This window comes from Lotus japonicus, chromosome 5 (genome assembly GCF_012489685.1).
Source record: "Lotus japonicus ecotype B-129 chromosome 5, LjGifu_v1.2".
NCBI classification, from domain to species: domain Eukaryota; kingdom Viridiplantae; phylum Streptophyta; class Magnoliopsida; order Fabales; family Fabaceae; genus Lotus; species Lotus japonicus.
In genome coordinates this window covers 39,760,317-39,785,785 of record NC_080045.1, presented here as the reverse complement: position 1 = coordinate 39,785,785, position 25,469 = coordinate 39,760,317, and the positions used below count along the sequence as shown (strand labels likewise).

Sequence of the window (25,469 nt, the reverse complement as noted above, 5' to 3'; positions counted from 1 at the left end):
CTCATCGCCCAGTCATGGGAAATCAGAGATCTATCTAGTCTACTCATGCATTGGCCATTTGGTCTGAACTAAGTGTGTAACACCCCGATTTCCAGGTGCCACTTTAGTAACTAAAAATAAACTTTACGCGGAAAACAGGAAATTTTTTTTTTCGTTTGATTCCTTTTAATAAAACGATAGAAAAATAAAGACATAACCCAACAACTAAACTAACCGATATACAAATATATACACATGTACAGCCTCAGCTGCACTCCCACGTCACGCGCACTCGCAGTGACTCCAAAGTAGTGTGCCCGCAGGCAAATATATACATAACCAGTTGTGTAAGCAAAAGTATCAAAAGTACAGTCATCCAAGAGAAAGTCGGCTCCAAAAATGGCCTGAACAAAAGACCCCTATACTCCGACAGACTCTCTGTGATTCCTCATCAAAAGAACCACACAAAAAGCCACACATCGGGAACCTACCCTGTCCCAAAGTAAGACGAATCAGAGCTCTACACAAAAAAAAAGACGCTGCCTAACCTACCCTCCCGGTCCTGCTCATAGCTCCTCCTCCTCCTCCTTGTCGCTCGGCGAGTAGCTGTCCCCACTGCTCTCGGAGTCAGAGTCGGAATCCACCGTAATCATCTCGGTGTCCAAGTCCACGACCTCCCTCCTAACTGTCCTGCGCACCGTCCTAGTCAAGCCCGTCTCAACATCCACCTCCCCAGTAAGAACATCCTCCTCCACCACCCTAACCAGGGGATCCACACGGTAGCCGCGCGGTGGAGTAAAAGGAAAGCGACGTGAGGCAGATGGGACAACAGACTCCCTCTTCGGCTGCACGAGCCTAGAGGACGACGCCACGTCGGTAGGATCAATGGCAGTAGCAGGAGGTGGCGCAACAGGTGCAGCAACATCAGGCTCGATCTCAGCTGGATCCTCATCATCAGAAGATGAAGTCGGAGGTGGTGCAGGTGGTCCTCGACCAGTACCTGGTCCACAGCGAACTGAGGGCGGCAAGTCAAAGCTCAGCTCCATACGTCGTAGCACTCCTCTCGTCAAACGTCCACGCTCGTCGGTCCGGTCCTCCATGACCCTTCCCCGGTACGTCGCTCGGTGACCCGCAACATCGATCACCCAAGCGGTGGGGGCATGACGGTCCACCAACTCATACCTGATCCCCCCGAGGGAGAGACCATCGAAAACCAGTCCGCCATCGACATCTGGCAGCAGGCCGACCGCCCAAACACAAACATGAAACCAAAGCCAAGGCGCTAGGGTCAACTCACGGAAATAAGTAATTATACACTCAACATGTGATATGGGGTATAAATATATATATATATATATATATATATATATGTTGATATATATATATAAATAATCCTAGCATGTTATTGGCTCTAACAATGCTTCAATAAATCAAATAGCACACAATTCCAGTCAGAGTGAATGTATGCGTGAAATGCAATCAATATGATCCGGATAGTTGTGAAGCATTCCCGTTCTTCACTAGTGAAGCATTCTTGTTCTTCACTATTGATGAAGCATTCCCGTTCTTCATCCTTGATGAAGCATTCCCGTTCTTCATCGAATTATGCATTGGTGAAGCATTCCCGTTCTTCACCATCGATGAAGCATTCCCGTTCCTCATCGAATTATGCACTGGTGAAGCATTCCCGTTCTTCACCAAATGATGCATGATGCAATATGGTTAGCCAAACATCGAATCGTCCTCACAACACAAGTGTTTAGCTCAAAACCCAAGAGTTAGTGTCGGTTAATACAACACAACTCCAACAACAAGACCCAATGTCAAAACCCAGAGTTAGTGTCGGTAAATACAACACAACTCCAACAACAAAACCCAATGTCAAAACCCAGAGTTAGTGTCGGTCAATACAACACAACTCCAACAACAAGAGTACTAAGGTACTCGGTGACTTTCAATCATCACCGTGGCTCACCCCCCTTTGGTGCCCAGCAATTCTCCAAAACCCACAACAAAAGTCGACTTTTCCCCGTCTTTCGCAATTATTTTTCCCCTTTAGTTTCCTATGGTTATTCGTTAATAAAAATTGTTTCGAATCGAATTAGTCAAGTTATGAGTTTATTTCTCAAAGTCTAAGTTTTCCAAAGTCTCTAGTTTTCAAAATTCTATTTATTCTAAGTTTTCCAAAACCCACCAAAAGAAATTCCCGGGGAAAGTCTAAGAATACCAACAAGTACCAACGAATGACTAAGTCTCAAACCCCACGTTTGAACTTGCCTAGGGTTGTTTCCCCAACCCGAAATATCAAATAACACCAGTTCAATGATTCCCCACTCCGGAATCGCGTCAAAACGCACAATTCAATAACATCTCAACATCATAAGTTATGGAAAATATCATAACATCAGTTCATCATCATAATCAATATCCAAGTAAAGCATAAGTCGAATTTATCGACGCCTATCATGCAGTCATAGCTAATAGTAAGTTGCCCTAACCTCGAGCTGCTCCAGTCTCTTGGTCAAGGTTCTCTTCACACAAATGCTCTGCAAAACCCAAAGTTCCTTCAACTGAACCTCGGAGAAAACAAAGCAGAAATCCAACCAAAATCGATTAGCTCGATCACAATACAACTAATTAACGATAGACAAAGCATTAAAGCTTCAGAATACAACAACCGGGTACGAAAAGACAAGTTTTCGAAAACGAAAAACTTCCCCCCCTTGAAATAGCTCTCGGCCATAAAGAGAAAAGAGCTCCGGCTCTTTTTCTTCGATCTAATCTGTTTACAAGGTAGTTTTAGGGTAAAACTAAGGCAAAGAAACTGTCGGACAAATTTTCGGACGATCGGATCGAAATACGGCTGTTCAGGGGCGTTTTGGTCCAAAATAAAAGCTCAAAACCTCAAAGTTATCACTTCGGAAAACAAATTTGACAGCAATGATCCTAACGACATTCGTAACAACTAATCCTACAGGCACGAAGTCAGATTACGACTTTTCGACATTAAAGTTTCGAAATGTGCGCCAAAGAGGGTTTTGAATCAGTTTTTCAGATCCTTGACAACTCGGTCCAAATCGGCGAATACCGACGAAGGTTCTAGGCTCTTGGGCATGTAGAGAAGATACCCCAACAGAGAAATCAGGAAAAACGGACAGTTTTACGAAAAACTCGAAACTTTGAGCATAGAAACAGCTAAAGAAACGCAGTAGAAACAGTGTTCAGAGGTAAGAATCAAGCTAGTTACCTCGATACCTTGAAGTAGGAACGAACTGCGCGAAGATCGGTCAAGTTTCGGCGAAAATCTTTCTCTCCTCTTCTCCCCTAAACTCGCGGCCGCAAATGGAAGAAATGAGAAGATATTTTGAATTTTTAGCTATTTATAGGAAGGTGAAATCACGGGAAAATGAAAATTTCGCGATTCCGATTTTTGCAACACATTCACCGATGAATTCTAAGAGAGATTCTGGCGACGAAATTCCAGAACTCAAAACAAATCTCTGACATTTGGGAAAAACGATATCTAAAATCCCAAAAGCGGTGTAAGTTAATCTGTCCCGAAAAACTACTTTTTGCTGTGAATGTCGGACGACAAAACTTTGTTCTGGAGAAAGATTGGAAACATCGAAACAAATCTGGCAACGCGGACGGAAACTTCGTTAGAAGTCCCGAATAGAAAAAGTCTTCATCCAGTGATTGAATTTAGGGTTTCGAAGCAAAGAAATTAGCGTCGTCGGACTTCCGAAAAGTGAATACTATCGTGCGTACAATCCAGGGTTCCGAAATGAAACACTGGTCGAAGGAAAAATAAAGAGAACCTTTAAATTTCCCAAGGATTTGAAATCTCACCTAAACGTTGCTCTTAAAAGCGAAATTAGCCTATTCTGGACACTCTCGCCATAAGGCAGGTGCGCAGACGACTCGCACTAACTCCTAAAACAACTATGAAACATTCCTCAAGCAATTCCTGAACTTTCTTCTTCATTAATCTTTCTCGAACATCAAACTCCTGTCACGCTTACACTGATTCTACGCGTGAGTCGGAAATTAACTTATTCTGTAAATCCAGGTCATACAAAGTGAATTTCCTACCTACCAAAGGAATGTCCATTACCTCCATATTGTCAATGAATAAGTTGAATTCCATCATCTTAGTAAGATTATGTGCTGAAGAAGCATATGTCATTCCTCTTCTTTCCTCTGTCGCTCTAACCGCATTAAAGTCGCTCGCCAAACACCATGTAGAAATAAGACACCTCTTTCGCCATTCCACTAGTTCCGTCCGCAGATTGCGTTTATCCTCCAAGTTGCAAGATCAGTAGACATTAACAATAACACACGGTCTAGTCATGCTTGCTGGGCTAGTTTTGGTCGTTGGGCAATTATTATTATGAGGTTGCCATGCGTATTGCATGTGTAGGCTTCTAGATTGGTAGCTTAGATTTGTTTTAATTTTGCTTCCTACCTATTTTTTTATCCTTCTCTTTTGTATTTGGGTTTAGCACCCCTTGTGCTAAGTTTTAATACAATATTTGGCTTATCTAAAAAAAAAAAACGGTATAGGAAGAAAAAATAATGAAAATATGAGATGTAACATGTGATATAATAAAAAAGAAATAGAGATAGAAAAAAATTAAGTGAAAATAAAGCCTAAAATATTTGGAGTGTGAATGCATCATTGTTTTTTTTGTTTTTGTTATTTGAAACTATTAATATAAAATCACTTATTTTGAAAGGCGTAGTTGTAGCTTCTGGTGTCTTCCAAACTCTAAACGAAACTGTGGTAAAGCTTCCATTGAGCCGCACCACACACCTCTGTGAAGAACCAAACTAGTTGAAGATGGCGCTATGGATGGAAAAGGGTTCTGAGCCATTGACCGAAAGCGAGAAAGCAGACCTTGAAGCCATTGCTGCACTCAAAGAGTCCACAGCCATAGAACTCAAGGTATATATATATAACTAACTCTTCCTTCTTGATTTCTCTTTTGCTTTTGATTTCACTCTACCCTTCAATTTCAATCATCTCTTTCAGGAAAAGGGTAACCAATTTGTCAAGATGGGTAACAAACATTACTCTGATGCCATTGATTGCTACACAAGGGCTATCAATCAGAATGCCTTGAGTCACTCTCAAACCTCTATTCTTTTTGCAAATAGAGCCCATGTCAATTTGATGCTTGGAAATCTTAGACGTGCTCTCACTGATGCTCACCAAGCACTCAACTTGTGCCCTACAAATATAAAGGTGATGGATGCAGACTTTGTTTCATGCTGGGTTTAATTGCATTTTTGGTCCCTATAGTTTTATATATGCGTGATTTTGGTCCTTGTAGGCTGCTGTAGTTTCAATTGTTCCATTTAAGTCTCTTTACTTTCAAATGAACAAATATGATCCAAACATTAACTTGTCATCTAGTTATTTATGAAAAGGTCACGATTTTTACGTGAATGACATGTTAAGACGATTTATGTTACTTTACATGTTAAAAGTTGCGATATATGATCATTTTTTTTGTTAGTTATTGGATAAAGAATTAACATTTGGACCAAATTTGTTCAATTTTTAAAGTAGAGGACTTCATTTGAGAAATTGAAAGTTGAAAGTTGAAACAATAGGACCAAGATTACGCATTCCTTAAGCTATACGGACTACAAATGTAAATAAGCCATTTAACTATTTGCTTGTTGTAATTCCTTGGTTTGATGTCTCAAAGTAATGAGAATTTTGATTAGGCGATTTATAGAGCTGCCAAAGCATCATTTTCACTGAATTTGTTGGCTGAAGCACAAGACATTTGTCAAAAGGGTCTTCAGTTGGATCCCGATAATGAGGAATTGAAGAAGCTTAACCTGCAGATTGGTCTGAAGATATCAGAGAACAAAAAGCATGAGGCTGAAGTTTCCAAGGCTGTTGCAGAGGCAAAGGTGTATAAACTTTGAACTGTTTTCTATTGTGTTTGATATCTATTTTATTGTATGGAGGCTTATATTATTTTTCAAACAAAACTATGCAGGAGCTTGTGTCCGCAATAGAAAATAGAGGTTTGAAGATTGGGAAGGCGATGTATCGAGAACTAACTGGATTAAGGAAACCTGTGTTAGACAAAAATAATATCCTTCATTGGCCTGTGCTTCTTCTTTATGCAGAGGTTATGTCCAGTGACTTCATTGAGGATTTCTGTGAGGCTGACATGGTTTCGGTTCACCTTGATATGATATCCTTTTATGTTGTGAAATGGTTTATAAACATTATATATAAATGAGCTTTATGTATATGAATGTGTGGTACACCCTTAGCTTCAAACATGTTTGCAGAAGATCAGCCACTGCCTTGGGATGTTGATAACAATTACAAACGTGAATATATTGAACTATATTATGAGGTAAGCTCTCGTCGAATCTTTTTATCTTGGTAGTTTGAAACTTTGAATTTGATTGCTTTTCGAAATGTAATCTTGTTCTTTGTTGAAAGACATCTAAAACTTGGGCTCCACATGGATCAAGGCCATACTAGAAATAGCCTCCATTTGTAAATTGTTAAGCTGTAGTTTCTCTTACATGGGGATGGGGTAAAGTCAGACATGCAAAGATTTATCTTATGCTGGTGATTGAGTATTTTTTGTAGACAAAGATACTATGATTTTTTATATCAAATATTGCTTCATTATGTACTCAATGATTCTCAAAATTTACCAACCGTTTTGATTTCTGATCATAATCGAATGGGAAATGGAAATGAATGTAAGAGTGTAAAGCCAGCTTCAGATGCAATGCAAAAGTGGATAATTGCCTTTGTCAGAACTCAGAAGCCATATATTTAACTATACTTTAACTCTAAACTCTTACAGAGTAGTTTTCACCACATGTGTTTCCAGTTACCTTTTTGATCATGAACATTTTATGTTATAGTTATACTAACTTGGGACTGCTACGATGATATTTAGAATATCAGTTCTTGGCAACAGCATATTTATGTTATAGTGTTATACTAACTTGGGACTGCTACGATGATATTTAGAATATCAGTTCTTGGCAACAGCATATTCCATATTGACATATTTTGTATCAAATGTTCGAAAATTTAAATTTGTACTTTAAAAACATTTTTTTCCTCACCCCGTAGTCCTTGTTTTATCAGGGTTGCTCTGGACTTCGTTTATCTAAGAATGGACTTCTTCGTTGTCTATTAGAGGGAACTGTAGCTTCTGATGCGGAAGGTGTTGGTGATGAAGGGAAAGATGCAGTTGAGGATCTTAAGCAAAACTTGGGTATGTTACTTTAAAATTATTTTTCTTCTCCTTTGTAATTGATGTTTGGTTTCTTTATATGACTCCATTCCCCTGCTTTAGTGGTTGATAATCTGTTTAAGTAATGATGTCAGTGGCTAGGATATAAATAATGAAGAAAGCATGTATAATGTATTGCTCTTAATTTATGGTGAACCCTTACCTATGATTTATGATTTAAGTTTTCCCATCATGTTTAAATTATTGGCATACTTCTTAAAAGTAAACCTCATAGGGTCTTTGGATAATGAAAGTAGTCCGTTACTGTTTGGGTTCAAACTGGTTTTGAATATCTGTATAAATTTTATTTTTAAATTCTTAGTTTGTAAAAATTTTGATTTTGAAGTCTTAAAATCTTTTTTTGTTAAGTTTTGGTTCATCTCTTTTGGAGTGAGGATAAATTATAAATTAATGAGAAAAAGGTCAGCAATGAAGATATATCCTAGTTTTTGGTCTTTGACTAGGGTCTCATACTGACTTAGCTGTGAGACTAACCCCTGAAGCTGAGGTTGGTGGTTAGGTAGAGCCTTATCCAAAATGGTGACTCCAGGATTCAAACCTCTCATTGAAGGGGTGGTTTAATTGGGGTCACAGTTCACTATCTTTGCAACCATCCACTATTTGGTACAAAAATTAGTGTGTCTAAAATCAACTTTTCAATGGATTTCTTATGAATTAGTTTTGACTTAAAAATTGATAAATAAGAACCTGTTTAAAATGATCAACAAAGACCTAACATTTTAAAACAATCCCCATCGTACTTAACTAGGCAAATGGCTCCTTTATGTACATAATAAATTTTTGTTATGCTGACATTTAGGTCATTTAACTTGGGCAGTAGTTCAGGAGAATATATGTGTGTGTGTGATATATATATATGGATTGATATACATACGTACATAGGTAGATAATTGTTAAATAGTTAGTTCTCAGTTTCTTTAATAGCAATTTAAATAGTTAGTTTTTTTAATTTTAAAATTTTTCACGATAAGTTGGGTCTCTCCTGGGAGTTGAGGGGAGGTGGGGAATGGGAGCAGAGGTAAAATATACCCTGTAGCGGGAATTTGGGATGGGGACGAGGAGCGAGGATGCACTCCTTGCTGTGCGTGAGTGCCATCCCTACTCGTTACATCTTACTAACAAATGGAACACGTGCATGGTGTTGCTTCTTCAGGTTTCAAAATTTCCGAAAAAAGCTTTGTAAATAATTCTGCCATTAGAGAGAGAGAAAGTTGGGGGGTCCATTGGCACTAGCGTAAACCAGTTAATCTTTTTTTTTCAGCGCTGTATCATGTAGATCATACTAATAAAACTTCATGTTGATCCAAAATAAACCACTTTATAAACAAAGTTATTGGATGCTTGCTGTAAGTATGTCAACTCTTACTTACCCCCAACTGGTGTTATAGTCTCAGCTTATGTGTGTAAAGGAGGTTTCTTCTCTCTTTTTCTGTAAACCTGTGATCACCGTGAGTCAATCTATGGCTTGGAAGGGCTCTGCACTGGGAGTTATACACCCTTTGAATAATTGTTCGGAGAGTTATTTACAAGTTCAAGTGGTGGTGCTTTTTATTCTGCATAAACCATCACTTGTGTCATTAAGTACTGTTAAAATCTCACGGTGTCAGTTGAGATCCTTTGATCATAACCTTTGTTTTTGTGTGCCTAAGTGCCTATTATGCCAAAATTGATGTATGATGTGAATTCTATGTTCATCAGGCTCCCCTAAATGGATCAAAGTAAATGAAAGGAGGCAACTTCATGATGTTCTTAAAGAGCCAAATTTCATCATTCCTGGGATCCCAGGTGAAATGTAGTTCATGAAATGTGATTATTTTTTTTGCCCCATCGATTCTGTTTAGAATTTCCTCTAACTCTGATGTATTTGCAGTCTTCTATGTTGTTTCTACACGATCCAGCTTTTATACCAAGTTCAAAGCTGGAAAGTGGGTTCCTCCGAGTATATGATGGGAGTTGGGAGCAATAGGCAAGAATTGATGTTTTGCAATCATTATATTGAAGGGATGTTGTCTCAATCTGGAAGTCATGAAGACTGCTCAGGTAGCCATGATCAGAAAGCGGCGACTTATTCCTAGTTTTTTTGACTTCTGAACCAGAGTAACCTGCTAATTGCCATTGTTTGATGAGTCAAGGTTTCTGGCCATGGTGTCCCAATGATATTGCTAGAATATGAGGAAACTCACTTGATTATGTCTTATTCCTTTTTCATGTAACCTAGTCATCAGAGGTGTATAATTTGATAGTTATAGTTTCATAAACTTCTATCAAGGATTAAGATCCCTACAGTTTGCTTCTTCACTGCTTCAATTTGAACCATTGGTATTTATTTTCAGTTAAATAAAACATTGGGAAGAAAAAGTGAACCAAACAACAATGAACGTTAAAAGATGAAACTGCAAGGGGATCCAAATCCTTCTTTTTTCACTTGCACACTCACAAGTATTCAAGAAAATGAAGTCTTTTTTTATTTGTCAAAGATGATTTAATTCAGGTTTTGAAGGTGCCATACAACACTTACATCTAACGGAGATAAACAACTCTTTATGAGTGATTCAACATTGCTACAAGATTAACACATTACAAACTAAGTTTGCTCACTCAAAATACAGAAACAAAAAGCGCACATAAAAACAAATAAATAAACAGGCTCTAAACTCCACCATATGGATTCTAGTCAATGGATCCAAGGGAAAACATTTTCAGTTTTCATTCACATGCTCAACTCGAAATTATATTGAATTGCCCCTAGTTATCAAACATCCCATAGAAGCAATCTACAACATTAGGTTTTCTTGTGACTATGAGTGCTTTAGAAGGGATCCATCGCTAGGAGAAGTGACTTATAATGATGATGATAATGGTGATACTGATGATGAAGTTCCCACAACATTCCTACGAAGACAAAGTGCAAATTGATAATTTATGAGATGAATTGCACTAGTTTAGTGAAAAGGGCTTTGCAAAGAGACTTGGGAATCATAAAGAAAGCCATGATCTCAAGAATTATGGGCACTCAATAAGATTCATTTTACTTTCACCTCCATCAGAGGGAAAGACAAAGGCACAAGACATTTCCATCGCTCGTGAAACTTCCAAAGGTTTTTAGATTATTGATTACACCAGATCTTCCTCTCAGTCATGCATTGCGAGCACACAACGGAGACATCCACCTTCATGCATGATGTCAAATGCCTTGTTGATCTCCACAAGAGTCAAATTGTGAGTGATGTACTCATCAACCTTGATTTCCTGCAAAATGAGCAAAGCAAACAAATGGATGAGAGGCGGTGAAAATTAACACATTAAGAAAAATCGTCAATGACAAATTGGAAGAGGCAAAATAAAATTTTTAATGGGCAGATACAACATTTGAATATTATTCGATTGATTGAAGAAAAATTTTCTCGTCCATTTTCGCAAGATGTGGTTCGATCCCTGTAAATGAGCTTGTAATTGTAAATTATTTTGTTATAAAAAAAGTTTGTAACTCAACCAATTGTGATAAGTTTGTAACTGGAAAAGTTTATTGAGTATTTGAAAAGTTACAAGCATTTTTTTCTGGTGTATCTTAGACTTCCCCAAGTTTAATTTATAGATACAACTATAATAAAAAACAGGAAAATGTTTTATAGACACCCAAAGGGCCAACGTGTGAAAGGAAAAGAAGAGAAATAAGTAATAGATGTGATATATGATGTGATAAAAAGAAAGAGATAAACATAAAATTTGGGTGTATGTGGAGTGTTTGTATCTTTTAGATGTCTATAAATCATAACACATAAAAACCTTTACCTTATTTAAGTACTTGCTTACAAGCCAAGGCACTTGTGACCGGCTCTTGAAGCCACCAAAAGCTGTTCCTTTCCAGACACGCCCAGTCACCAATTGGAAAGGTCTAGTTGATATTTCCTGCCCTGATGCTGCAACACCAACTATAACTGATGTCCCCCACCCCTGAATATGTTTCAACAAGATAGATAATCATAACATACATTTTCTTTACCCTGGTGTAATATATCTGCTATTGAATCAACGATTGAGACAGCACTCACCTTATGGCAGCATTCCAAAGCTGCCCTCATCACTGAGACATTTCCAATGCACTCAAAGCTATAATCAACTCCACCATCTGTTAGGTCAACAATTACCTGCTGAATTGGTTTCTCATGTTCTTTTGGATTAATAAACTCAGTGACTCCAAAGTTCTTTGCTGCGAAGAAAAACAAGATAAGGGAATAAAAGAAAGGTAATGACAATATATATGCATGTGAAGGCTTCTTCCCTACTTGAATAAAAAATTGAATAAAACCAACGCAGAGAGCAAGCAAAAAATATAAAATAGCACGACCCTGTTTGGAAGAGCTTATTTTGAGTTTGTCTTATAGGATAAAAACTTATGCAAGTTTTTGGGAGAGCTTATATAAATAACTTATGACCTAGTTCTTATTTTCTTAAGCTGCTCGGATTAGCTTATGGATAAGCACTTATACCTACCTATAACCTATTTTAAGCTTATTTCAATAAACTTCTCAAATTAGCTTATGAATAAACGCTTATGCGATAAACAGTAATTGCCATAAGTCTAAACGCACCCTTAGTATACCACATTCTTATATTACAGGTCTATAGTAGTTACACCGAAGAAAAACAATGAAGGAACAAACAAATATAAATATAGGTCTAAAGAGCAAAGACAATGTTAAGAATTAAGATCATATTATAGGCACATTATTCTGCTTGTCGATGAAATTCTCTCAAGTCTCAAGTGCAATTAACTTATTTCTTTTTCAAATGGCTTTGTGAAAATTTTCATTACTGTGACACCAGGTGATAGTCAATACATGGAGTTTGGAAAAGTAGTGGTTTGGTGAAGCATAAGAGGAAGACTTGACACCAGATCACTTCACAACAGGAAAGACATACTGTCAAAATTATGTCAATTAACCAAGCTCATGGTGTACCTCTTTCAAACTTATTGCTATCAATATCTATGCCAATAATCCGCGATGCACCAGCAGCTTTTGCACCCTCAGCAACCTGTCAAGTGTGAATTCTCTGAACCATGATAGAAGCCCCATACCAAGCAAATTGCAAAAAACAACTACTATATTTCGAGAAACTCACAGCAAGCCCAACAGTTCCAAGGCCAAAAACAGCAACAATTGACCCTGGTTCCACCTTTGCAGTATTCCACACAGCTCCAAGGCCTAAAACATTACACAAAATATCATCTTAAAAATCCTTATTACAATTTTCCCATAACAAAATTACATAACTTACCAGTTGGAACACCGCATCCAAGTAGGCAAACTTTCTCCAAAGGAGCTTTGGGGTCAATCTTAGCTACACTAACATCATGTACAACAGTGTATTGACTGAAGGTGGAGGTCCCCATGAAATGGTAGATGGGTTTTCCATTAACAGAGAAACGACTCTTGCGATCGCTCAGCATCACCCCAACTCCTGTGGCAGAACGAACCTTTCCGCAAAGATTCGTTTTGCCTGATTTGCAAAACTTGCACTCTCCACATTCAGCATGGTAACAAGGGATCACATGATCACCAGGCTGAACTTCAGTAACACCTTCTCCAACACTTTCCACAATCCTGTACCAAAGCACATAATACTAATAAGTTCCTATCAACAACAAAAAAACTGTGGCCAATCTATATGTCATTCAAATGCAGGATTTTAAGTGTTCCCCGCAACCGCATTTGCGGCCACAATGTAAAGGGTTTTGGAGTCCACACAACGGCATCACCACCGCAGTTGCAGCTATATCAACCCGCATTAACTTGTTCGCAATTTCGCAATCACAACAACAAACACGACCGCAATTTAAAACCTTGTATCTTATTGTCATTCTTCATACATACCCAGCAGCTTCATGACCAAGTATACATGGGAAGAGACCTTCTGGATCCTGAAAAAGACAAAAGATAAAACCCATTTGAGAAAGACCTTCATGACATACTACCATGGTTTTAAATCAGGGTCCGCTACTGTGATTTCAACCGCGATGTCAAGGTTTTGGAGGTTTCTAAAATCCTATCCATTATCCTACTGCAATAATTCTTTCTAGGAGAAGAATGCCCACTTTGTGGCAATTCCACCCAGAAGGTATTGTATTTCTCCTACAGCCCGTCCCTGTACAATGCTCAAGGCTCTCGAGTGAGTAGCAGGAGCAACTTTTAATTTATTATGAGCCCAAACGATGGATTTACGAAGTTCTTGCCAATAACCATGACGGCTGAATAGAAACATTAAACTAAAAGCAATAATGTGGTTTGGTTTCAGCGGCGACAACCACGTTTATTTACAATTTTCCACAATATGAAGGATGGCAATGCTACATTGATGCCACCACGACTGCAACCGCAATTTAAAACCTTTCATACTATCAGTCTATCAATACCTTGCAGTGCAAACTAACGGAGATTAAAGAAAAATCTTTTCTTTTTCCAAATTTCCCACCATAGACTATACCCAGAAACAAAAAACGCTAATCAAACCAATAAAGTAAAAACTTTAGATGACATCGAAGAATACCTTGCCGCTCCAAGTGTAAGCATCGGTGTGACAGAGAGCGGTGTAGAGAATTTGTACGCGAACCTCACCAGCCTGCGGCGGAGCCACATCAACGTCCTCGATGGTCAATGGCTTGTTGGGTTCCCAGGCCACCGCGGCTTCACAATGAAAATGGTTTCAGTGATTCAGATGCACGTAATGATATATAGCAGCAGAGAATTCATGTGAGAATAGGAAGAATAGACAACCTTTGCATGTAATGACTTGTCCTCGAGTTGCCATCGAGATCGAATGGATTGCAGTTGCAGGATTGACAATCAACAACACAGGGAAAAACAAACAACCAGGAATTGAGATTCCAATGAAACAGGGTATAGTCGTGTCTATAGTACGAGGTTCCAGCTGGTACTCTGTGAATAACAACTCCTAAACACTAATTTCACTTTATAGTATTAGTGTTTTTTTACCCGCGCGTTGCACGGAGAATATGTCTATTGTATTTGATACATCAATCAATACCTTGATTATTAAAAAACAAATGAAATAGAAAAGGAATGATGAGCAAAGTGGAGAAAAAGACTTAAATTGAAACTCGTGCATTCCGTGCAATCTATAGTTTTATTTATATAAATATAAAAAGTTGTGAAAAAAAAACTTTAAATTATATTAAACTTTTATATTAGTTTTAATATCAATTTTCTTTTTCATAAAAGTTTCTTTCCGTGTGATTTAAGTTTAATTAATTGTAATCGTATGTATATATATACCCATATGAATTTTTTTTAATCATTGTATCACATAATTTTACTATTAAATTTTCATTTCTAAGATTAAAAATTTTAATATACTCGAAGTGCTGAAACCCACAAAACAAAGCAAAACATAGAGGACTTCCCTAGGTAATAAAGGAGATTCATTTATAAACCTGAATCTTTTTTCTCACCCATCAAAAGGCCACCTGAAATTTTGTACACACCCATCAATAAGTAAAAGGACTAAAATTAGTTAAATATACAGGTGCAACTTCCTCTTTCTGACACTCACATAAGAGGGATTCCAGGTATTCTCTTCTATCTTAAGCATTACAATACACCATATGCAAAAGAAAATTTAGCCATCAAAACGATTTTGGTCAGCAAACACCCAGCTTGGGCTCAACAGCTGCCCTGACTTATCCTTCAACAATTTGGCATCACATTAATGGAGTCTCAAGCCTCAGAGTTTGTTGTTTCATAAAAAAAAAATTGATTACAGTATAAACTGCAAAGTGAAATACTTCTTATCTATATTTTCAATCAGATTAGAATCCTCTTTTAGTCATCCTTAGGCAATGCATGATATCATATTTAAACTAACCCATGAGTACTTACTACTTGTGCTTATAAACTCATTAAAGGAGACCAAGATTATCAATAACAAAAATTACCATTGCTTGCTTTAATTTGATTTACCTATAAATTCAAAATTACCAAAAAAACATATAGCAGGAGCTCTGGAAAATGGGCTTATGTTTACTAAGATACAACAATGAAGGAAATGAATGACCTACTGTAGCGCCACAATTTCTCAACTGAGGAATCACATTAAGTAACCTAACAAAGTCTAAGGACTATTCTGCAATCCCTAAAATCCAAGGGTATATTTTTTTTTGAAAATGACTAAATACCATAGGGTTGGAAACACATCATAACTTTATTTAAATAACATGTTTCCCAATATACAGTAATAATAGTTTACAATACCATAAGTAAGGTTCAGAATAAACATGCGCACTTTAACAGTGGCGGAAGCAAGGCTTTAATGACAGAGTTCTCATATAGAAAAGGAGACTCAAACATAGTCCATAATAAGAGAAGCAAAGCTGCTTCTTACACCTCTACTCCACCGCCTACAACCCGATCTCCAACTCGAGCAGCTAAGCTTCGGCGGAAGGATCTCCATCGCCTAATAGCGTTAAGCGCCCAAACAACAAGTAGTAAATAGAAAGGGTTAACTCCATGCCATTACCACATATGAAAGAGAAAACATGTTATTCGAACTTAATCATATAACGTGATAATTAAACTAACAACATATATCAAGTTAAATGACGATTCATTGAACAATATAGCATCAAATCAAACATCAGTACCATCGAATGTTAGTGTCCTATAATGCGACTATATGCTTTTACCAAAATGGATCGATCAATGTCGTCTCACACGACGGCACAATCACGCGGGACCACACCCACCTCATCGCCACTTAGCGCCACTATGGACGGGACAATCGCGTGGGACCACACCCACCTCATCTCCACTTTAGAACATCTCGAAAGATGGGACAATCCCGCGGGACCACACCCACCTCATCGCCACTTAGCGCCACTATGGACGGGACAATCGCGTGGGACCACACCCACCTCATTGCCACTTAAGGACCAAAGCCTATATGCCAAGTCAGTCAACAACAATGCCCAGCAAATGATCAATTCAGAGTAACCACATGTTATTCCTATTATCAACAAACATAAATCAACTCAATTGCATACAAACTCAGTTCAATGACAGAAACCAGTAAACGGCCGAAGCCTCTCAGAAAACGGAGACACACGTCTCAATAAGTTCACTCGGCCGAAGCCTCCAGAAAACATTTTCCCACTTCAACATAGTAATCATAATCATCTGCCAATCAATATAAACATCTTCATCTCAAACGCAGACAGTGCGATAAATGAATGCAAGACTCAAGGAGACTCTAAAACTGAGTTACCCTTACCTTCGTGAGTAGAAGTTGTGCATGGAAATTGCGAACCTAGAACAAGGAAACACAATCATCAACACAAGACCTACTAGAAGTAATCAATCTAATAACACTAATCGAAACCGGAAAGAAAGCTTTTAAAGCTTCAGAGTTCCTATTTAGGAACAAATTGACAACAGAACTTCGTTTGCTAAAACGCGAATAACTTGAGCTACAGAACTCGGAATGACACGAAACAAACGCCAAAATTTCGACAATCGAAAGAGCTACGCTATAGCTCAGGTCATAGAGACCCAAAAATTATTTTTGGACAAGGCACCATAACACTAAGTTTCGGTCACTTTAGAAAATAGGGTTTCTGAACTTTTTCTTCGGTCTAAATCAATTCCTAGGTATTCTTAGGCGATATCTAGGCCAGGGAAACTCTCAGAAAAACTATCGGATCGAAAACTAGAACAAGGGTATTTTGGTCAAGATTTTTAGCTCGGAAACTCAAAATCGGAATTTCGAAAAATAAATTGGATGAGGTCGATACCAACAACATTTATGACGACTAATCCTACTGACGCTAAGCTCATTCGAGAGTTTTTGATTCAAAAAGCGGAACCTCAGCATAAAAATGGGTATTTGAGCAGAATTGAAGTTCTGCGGCGATTCGACGAGATTCGGCGAAATGTAATCCGCTAAACATGCTTTTGGGCATGCAGGGAATAAGTTTAGACAGAGAAATCAAGCTATTTGGACAGTTTTACAAAAAGCTCAAAACTTGGAGCACAGAAAGACATAGAGAAAAGCGACAGAATTTACGATCAGAGGTAAGGAAAAGCATCAGTACCTGAGGCCTACGCGTAGCAACGAACAGAGCGACGATCAGACAAGAATCGGCGAAAATCAGTTCTCCCCTCCTTCCTCCTCAAGCTCTCGGCCGTGTGTGTGTGTTGGTGGTGATGTTATTTTTTTTTTTTTTTGATTTTTCAAGCTATTTATAGAAAATGGAAAACGCGGGAAAATGAATATTTCACGATTTTGATTTTTCCTGCACATACCTCTGTGAATTATAAGAGAGAATCCGGCGACAGAATTTCATAACTCGAAACAGGTTTCTTGGAATTTAAGCAAACGATTCACTAACAGTGTTAATCGATTTAACCCGAAAATTTACTTTTTGCAGTTGATGTCGGATGACAAAACTTCCTTATGAAGAAAGATTGGAAACATCGAAAGAAATGGGTGTGCGCGTGTGGAATCTACGTTTGAAGCCCCGAATAGAAAAAGTCTTCATCAACAGTTTACTTTAAGGTTCTTGAGCTATCAGGGATTCAGTTTCGGCAAACCTCCGAGAATCGAAATCGATCATTCATATATTCCAGGGTTTCGTGTCGAAACACTTGTCGTGGAAAGGAATAAGAGAAATTCTTATATTCCTCTAATTATTTTTGAATTCGTTTCTACAGTGCTTTAAGAGCAAATTAGCCATTTACTAACGTTTTCGCCCTAAGGCAGAAGTGAATGAAACTCGTGCTATAACCTATAGCGAATTTAGTAATATTCTATGTCGTTTCCTAATTTTTCTTCTTCATAATACTGATCCAAACATCACACACAAGTTAAGTTCCTCTCAGGCTTACACATAATCATATGCGTGAGTTGGAATTAATTATTTATTTAATTCTAAAATCCTGGGTCTTACACCTACCAAGAATATAAATTGACAAACAAAACCTACCAAGAATATAACTTTAAATAACTTAATTCACTCCAAGGAAAGGAATGACTTTTAGAGGTATACTATCAAAGCAAAACAGAACCAAAATCTCCCAAACCTAAATGAGCATAGCAAAGCAAAATCAAAAGAAATTTACAACTACCTGCAAATGCAAGTATAAACTCCACGCGAACGTAAGGGCAGGAAGGATCAAACAATCACATGACTTACCCATATTAGACTCATCTCCTAACGTTGTTGCTATTTAGTCAGAGTTCACCTGGTGCACCATATGAGTCATGTAAAGATCTCTAATCTGCTCCATTGGGTATTGCACGCGCAGGAATTCCAATAAACCTAGCAACCTACTGAGGGCAAAATAACTCACTTTCCAACCGAAGAGGGATCCGTCTCTCCCTTGTCGATGAAAAAGTTTCTCTGATTTAAAATTTTTAAATTAGCCAAGATAAATATGTTTTGGAAATAAATTTTAGGTGCAATATGGTAATTCAACAAAAGCAAGTTGAGTTACCTTATAAATTCCACCAGCACAAATTTGCAGTACAATTAGCTATTCAAGCAATGGAAGAAAAAATTTGAAATTACCTCCATCTGCAACATTCCTAATCAGTCCAAGGCAGCAAGACAAAAGCCAACCAAAAAACAAAAACACAAAAAATTACCATCAGTGAAAAAGCATAAAATCCAACACAATCCATATCTTAGGAGAAATAAGCCAAAAAAAGAGAGTATCTAAGTTATTACATAAAACACATAACAACCACAATAAGAGTTGGGAAAGCATAGCCTTTATGAACGTTAATATGGTGGCTACCACAAAAGTATATACGTATTGCTTAACCACACATAAATCACTCCAAATCAGATAGTTGTCAATTCATGACAAATATGAAATGGAAATCCACAATTGGTTTTTTAGTCTGGACATTCAACAAACATGTTGCTCGGATCATATAAGTAATGAGTACTCACATAAAAGAAAAGGAGTTCATTAAAAATATGAATTGCAGATCCACATTTCTACACCAACTGTAATCAACCTTGGAAGCTCTGGTCAATTCTACCCCAATTGTAACAAAACATAACATACATTTGAATTGTCATTATTTCACAGTCCCAAAGTGAAGTAAAAAATGTGATATTGAAGCAGGTAGTGAAGAATTGGTAAAAATAGGAGTTCATCGAGATAAGAATATGAGCATAACTTGCAATGAACATATTTTCATTTGGTAACTGAAGAGTTAAAGCAAGATGGAGAAAACCAAACAACCATACATCAGTTTTTTCATCATAGATCATAGCACCAACCTGAGCAATATCGTGAGTCTCAAAGGTAATTACACTGCTCTGCCATAGCATTAACCTCGTCTTTGTGAATACTTTCTTCACACCGCTGAGCAAGTTGCATACTCGAGTGATCTTCCTCATTTTTCCTCCATGCCAACCGGTTCACAATAGAGGCATGTATGGGAGGAGATGGCTGATGTAGTATTAGTAATGAGTAATTTAGGTAAATCTTAGATAATTAAGGCAAATCTTTTTAGATTTTAATATTTTATGAAAAAGTTTCTCAAATTTAAAATCACCTTAAAAAAATCGGTTTCAAGATTTGTTATGGAAATAAATTTTAGGTGAAGAAAAAATTTATTTTAGAGTATTAATTAAATTAAATTTTATGTTATTTTTATTGAATTTTCGGATTTTTATTTAATTATGGATTTTATGAGTGTTTGTTGGGATTTGGTAGTTTTTATTAATTAATTTTTAAGGTATTTTTATTGAATTTTTAGTTTTTTATTTAATCTAGGTAAATCTTAGATAATTAGGGCAAATCTTTTAAAATTTTAATATTTTATGAAAAGCAAAATTCAGATTTAAAATTAACTCTAAAAAATCGGTTTCAACCAAAATCTAACAAATAATAATAAAAACAAAACAAAATCTTTAAAAAATATTTTTTTATATATGTTTTTTTTTTCACGGATTTGTTTTTTTTAAATGTACATATATGCTTTTTTTTTTAATATATTTAATATCAAATGAGAATTAATGTGTGAGTGACACCTCATCAAATTGGCCTAAGAATTAACCTGGGAGTGACACCTCATCAAATTGGTCTGAGAATTAATCTGGGAGTGACACCTCATCAATTTGGTCTGATGGAAGTTCTTCTTTTCTAATATATATTAATTAATTTGGAAAGAAAAGAGTAAATGAATAAATTGGTTTAAAAAGTTCATCTAAGGAAATATTGTGGGGTAAATGGTCACTTTAGTCCTTGAAAGTGTCCACCGACTTCACATTCGTCCCTGGATGAATTTTATCCACCTTACGGTCCCTGAATGTGGCGAATGTCATTCATATTGGTCCTTCTGTTAAAAAAAACTTAACGGACGTTAATAATTTCCTTTTTTAAAGCTGAAAATTCATTAAACTAAATTAAAATAACAAATTAACTAAAATTTTAATTAATTAAAACACAAAATATCCTAACCACCAGCCATCACCATCATTCTTCATCTCCTTTTTCTCATCTTCTTCATCATCCTCACCAATTTTTCCATCACAATCAAACTCCACCGCAACCCAATCCCCCACCGCAAACCCCATCCCCCACCCCTACTGAAACCCATTTCTCTCTACCTAATGAGATTTCCAAACCCACAGATCTGAGTAGAGATTTTCAAACCCACAAAAAAGTTTCAACATTTTCCTCTTTTGGTTTGAAGTTTCAATCAAACCTTTGTTCTCCCCACTACAGCACCTTATCGCCAGGGTTGGGGAAGGAGATGGAGCTGGGTTCGGTCTGGGTTTTGTGGCCAGGGTTGCGGTGGCGGTGGTTTTCTACGATGGGGTTGCGGTGGAGGGAGGTTTCTGCGATGGGGATGAGGGCGGTGGCAGTGGGTTTGATCTGAGTTGTTCATGATATTGGCAGATGCACCCTTCTTCCTTCATTGCTCTGCTGTAAATTCATGTGCCCTGTTTTACCCACGCTATGTTTTTGTCTTCCTTCTACTGGTGGGTTTTCTCTTGGCCTTTCTAGTTGTGTGTTTGTGATGCTTGGAACCACAAGTTGTTGAGTTATCTTATCCTTTTTGGAGGATGGTGTGCTTTGATTATACATCGGGTTCTTCTAGTGCAACAGGGCTTTACTCCTTTATCCTTAAGCTTGCAATCTTGTCTTTTGATCTTTTCCTTCTTCCTTGTCTGTCAATGGCTATAATTGATAGGGCTTTTCTTTTTTCTTGTATTTGATGAAGAAGATGAAGAAAAAAAAAAGAAGTAGGAAGAAGATGAGAAGAAGGTGATTAGGATTTCGTGTTTTGATTTTTAATTGAGTTTTTGTAATTAATCAATTTTTTAGTTAATTTTTTTTTAAATTTAAATTAATGATTTCCCCCTAGGGAAAAAATATAAAAAATAAATTTCTTAACGTCCGTTAAGGTTTTTTTAACAGAAGGACCAATATGAATGACGTTCGCTGCATTCAGGGACCGCAAGGTGGATAAAATTCATTCAGGGACGAATGTGAAGTCGGTGGACACTTTCAAGGACTAAAGTGACCATTTACCCAAATATTGTGTGCGGTGTCACACTATAAAATGCTTGTCAAGTTAGTTTTTATGATCACATAAAACGTCGGTCAAGCTAGTTTGTACTAGTATTAGTCATTGTAAGGACTAATTTCACCTATGTTTTACAAAAAAAAAAGGTTAAAATCTATAATCGTCCCTAAACTTTGAGCGAGATTTGAAAAACGTCCCTCGCCGGAAAATTATCTGAAAACCGTCCTCGGACTTCAAGAAATATATTGAATCCATCCTTTCGGCAACCATAGGTCTGGCCACCGTGCTTATTTGTCATTAACAATCTATGTGGCACTACCACATCAATGAATGATTCTAGTTGGATTTTTTGTATTCTCCAATTAAATTTAATCATTACCAAATCCTAATTAAATTTCATAAATCCTAATTAAATTTCATTAATTCTAATTAAACTAATTAAACCTTTCATCTTCATCAAATTTCCAGGAAATTTCTTACTGAAGCAGAAAAAGAAAATTCCAGAAACATCAACTCATCTCCTCCACCCATCCTCCTCACCCTCATCGCAAACTCGCCACCCCCATCGCAAACCCAATTTCCAACCCTCCTCCTTCTCCTCTTTCTCCAGAAACCCAGAAACCCCGAAAGAAGGAGAAGGATGTGAGAGAAAGAGGAAATCAATGGAGACATGGGAAAGAATGAAAACCAGAGCTTCAGATCGAATGAACCAGAGCTTCATCAACACAAATCCAAGCCCAGAAATTTCATCCTACATAAACTAGAGCTTCAGATCGAATAAAAATGAGAGATTTCTTTATGGGTTTTGCATCAATGGGGGATTTATAGAAGGAGGACGTGATTGAAACTTGAACACCTTCCCCAATCATAGCCAGAGTCCCAACAACACCTGCAATTCAAAAAATAAAAAGAGGGAGATCGGAAGATCGAGAATGAGATAGGGAAGAAAAATGTAGAGACCGGAGGTGGCCGGAGTCGCGAGGGAGAAGATTATGGGTTGTTGTTGGCAGCGACGGTGTCGTTGGGTGGTGATTCGTTGGGCTGCGACGGTGGGTTGTTGTTGAGAAGAAGGGGTTGCAGATCTTCAGAGCCTCTGTTTTTGAAGGTCTCTGGGGGAAAAAATTAACCCAGGTCGAAGAAGAGGAAGAACGGAGGAGAAGAGGAAGAAGAAAATGATGGGAGAAGAAGAAGGTGAAGAACTAAGACAAAGAGGAAGAAGATGAATTATGAACCCTAACTTATCAATTGGGGAAAAGGGGATCAGATGAGATTTAAGGATTTAGGTTTAGTGAAGAGAGATTAGAGATTTAGGGTGAATTAAGATAGATAATTAGGAAATATTTATTATTAAAAAATATTCATCTGGGGACGACATGTCAACGCTGGCCGGAGCTGGGGCCGTCGGGTCGGAGGGACGGGTCCAAATTGTTTTCAATAGTCTGAAGACGGTTTTCAGATAATTTTCCGTTGAGGGACGATTTTCAAATTTCGCTCAAAGTTCAAGGACGATAATAGATTTTAACCCTTTAAAAATTGTAGGAGATATTTCATTATTCTAAGATGAACTTATCAATACTCATCACGGAACCAATTTGACCGTTAACTCGAAAAGAAAAATATAAGGTGAATTCTGTGGTACCCATATTTTTTTTCGGGTGTGGTACCTCGTATAGTACTTTAAGTTATAATTTTATTATTTTCTTAAAAAAAAATGGATGATTTATTGTTGGAATTTTTAAGAATTTAAGTTCAATGACTCAATGAACTAATAACATATTGTATTTAAGTTTGTTTATACTGTTCAATGCACGATTTGAAAAACTAGGGTTTTATGTTTAACTTTCAACTTTGAGAGATCATCTAAGATCTTTTCTTGTCAGGATCTTCTTTCTCCATGCCTCACCTATGTTGAACCTTGCAAATTTTCATCCATCATTTTATTTTAAGTTCAAATTGTATTATTTTTCTATTAATTTATATCATTCTGGGTACCACGCCTTAATCTGGCTTAAGGTACCACAACAAGCACCAAAATATAAATGTACTAGTACCACCAAATAGTGACACTCCACTTCGAGACTCACTTTTGTAATGGAAGTGACAAGAGTTTTTTTTTTTTTTTCTAATTTTTTCCGTGTCTTGTAAAAAATGGGCACAAAAGTGAGTGGGTCTCCCGCCTACTTATATTTGATGGTACATGTATAAGACCGTTAACTCGGAAAGAAAAATATAAATATACCACCAAATAGTGACACTCCACTTCGAGACTCACTTTTGTAATGGAAGTGACAAGAGTTTTTTTTTTCTTCTATTTTTTTCCGTGAGTTGTAAAAAATGGGCACAAAAGTGAGTGAGCCTCCCATCTACTTATATTTGATGGTACATGTATAAGACCGTATTTGGAAATAGTTTCCATGATGTACTATTTCCACACAACTACTACTGAGAGATAAGAATATAAAAGAAAGAAAGATATGATAGTTGATATTATAGGAAAAAAGAGAAATAAAAAGTAAAAGTGATTGAAAATGAGACGAGAAATAATTGAGAGCGAACAAATCAAAACTCATTTTATTTTTCTTTATAGTTTTTAATTTTCTATATCTGTCACATACTCACATATTTCATTTTTATTCGGGTACTGTTACAGAATAAAATAGTGGGAAAAACTTAGATGCAGTACCCTTCATACAATTGGTGCTGTTTTCCAATAAAATAATGACATCTGTCCCATTAATTATTTTTACAATTTTAAATGCTTTCCCTGTAACAAGTCACGAGGATCATGGTCACAGGTTGTAGGCTTCTTCGTTTAGGTGCTGCAATCAGATGCGACCTACAGAAGAGGATGCTCTTGATCTGTCTTCCTTTTCTCCATTGCTGAAGTCAGTTGTTGGTCCCATTTTCTCCATCGTTGTTACTGCCAAAATCAAACTGTATATATTGTTCAGAAGAATGCAAAGCCAATGTCATGAAGAGGAGAAAACGTACTGTGTAGCAGCGAAAGCAAGAAGAAAATATTGATTGGAGATAGAGCATTAACATTCCAGTTAAAGAATTGATAGGAATTGGATCCAAAGTGTGAACTGAGAATTTCTTTTAATAGATTTCAGATCCAGAGATCAGTAGCGTTGCACACCGATGATTGGATTTGTCACCCCACCCATTAGAATTGCCATCCCACTTAAAGATGAGAAAATACTTAAATGTCCATCCATGTTTTACTCGGAAGATTAAGTTTTGGAGCGCTCCGGCAGATAAACTTCCAAAGTCATTTGAAAATGAGGTTGTCAAATTTAAGTGCGTAATAAATAAACCAACTGATACGATCCAGAAGTTTAACTTCTGGAGTACTCCAGAACTTAATCTTCCAGAGTAAAACACTGAGGGACATTTAAGTATTTTAGTGGGGTGACATTTCTAACGGGTGGGGTGGTAAATCCAATTCCCACACCGTTTCACAAACAGGGAAAGCAAGTAAAAATAAAAAATAATTAATGGGACAGATGTCTCTTTTTTATTGGAAAACAACACCAACAGTATCAATGGTACTGTATCTAAGCTTTTCGCTAAAATAATAGCCTGAAGATATTGTTCAATTTGGACGAAGACTACAAATTA

General features: G+C 37.1%; 2 protein-coding genes across 2 annotated transcripts; one reads left to right on the top strand and one right to left on the bottom strand.

Annotated features, from left to right (window-relative positions):
• Positions 1–4,711: 4,711 nt before the first annotated feature.
• Positions 4,712–9,584, top strand: LOC130717965 (uncharacterized). The gene is made up of 8 exons (XM_057568383.1): positions 4,712–4,924; positions 5,012–5,224; positions 5,713–5,904; positions 5,994–6,196; positions 6,287–6,362; positions 7,118–7,247; positions 8,985–9,071; positions 9,157–9,584. The coding sequence occupies exons 1-8, from the start codon at positions 4,820–4,822 to the stop codon at positions 9,231–9,233; spliced, it is 1,083 nt and encodes a 360-aa protein (XP_057424366.1). The 5' UTR covers positions 4,712–4,819; the 3' UTR covers positions 9,234–9,584.
• Positions 9,585–9,921: 337 nt separating this feature from the next.
• On the bottom strand, positions 9,922–14,210 carry LOC130717964 (alcohol dehydrogenase class-3). The gene is made up of 9 exons (XM_057568382.1): positions 14,063–14,210; positions 13,836–13,972; positions 13,163–13,209; positions 12,567–12,892; positions 12,411–12,493; positions 12,248–12,323; positions 11,339–11,496; positions 11,079–11,240; positions 9,922–10,535 (listed from the first exon to the last, which is right to left on the bottom strand). Exons 1-9 carry the CDS (start codon positions 14,094–14,096, stop codon positions 10,419–10,421), a joined length of 1,140 nt encoding a protein of 379 aa, XP_057424365.1. The 5' UTR covers positions 14,097–14,210; the 3' UTR covers positions 9,922–10,418.
• Positions 14,211–25,469: the final 11,259 nt, after the last annotated feature.

What these genes read in the sequence shown, in the direction of transcription:
- LOC130717965 (XM_057568383.1), top strand. Translation starts at nt 4,820, where the DNA reads ATGGCGCTATGGATGGAAAAGGGTTCTGAGCCATTGACCGAAAGCGAG. An exon ending in TGTGCCCTACAAATATAAAG is followed by an intron (nt 5,225 to 5,712) that starts GTGATGGATGCA and finishes AATTTTGATTAG; the next exon opens with GCGATTTATAGAGCTGCCAA. An exon ending in TCGGTTCACCTTGATATGAT is followed by an intron (nt 6,197 to 6,286) that starts ATCCTTTTATGT and finishes AGCTTCAAACAT; the next exon opens with GTTTGCAGAAGATCAGCCAC.
- LOC130717964 (XM_057568382.1), bottom strand. Translation starts at nt 14,096, where the DNA reads ATGGCAACTCGAGGACAAGTCATTACATGCAAAG. An exon ending in ACAAGTCATTACATGCAAAG is followed by an intron (nt 13,973 to 14,062) that starts GTTGTCTATTCT and finishes TTCATTGTGAAG; the next exon opens with CCGCGGTGGCCTGGGAACCC. An exon ending in TGGATGCGGTGTTCCAACTG is followed by an intron (nt 12,494 to 12,566) that starts GTAAGTTATGTA and finishes GTAATGTTTTAG; the next exon opens with GCCTTGGAGCTGTGTGGAAT.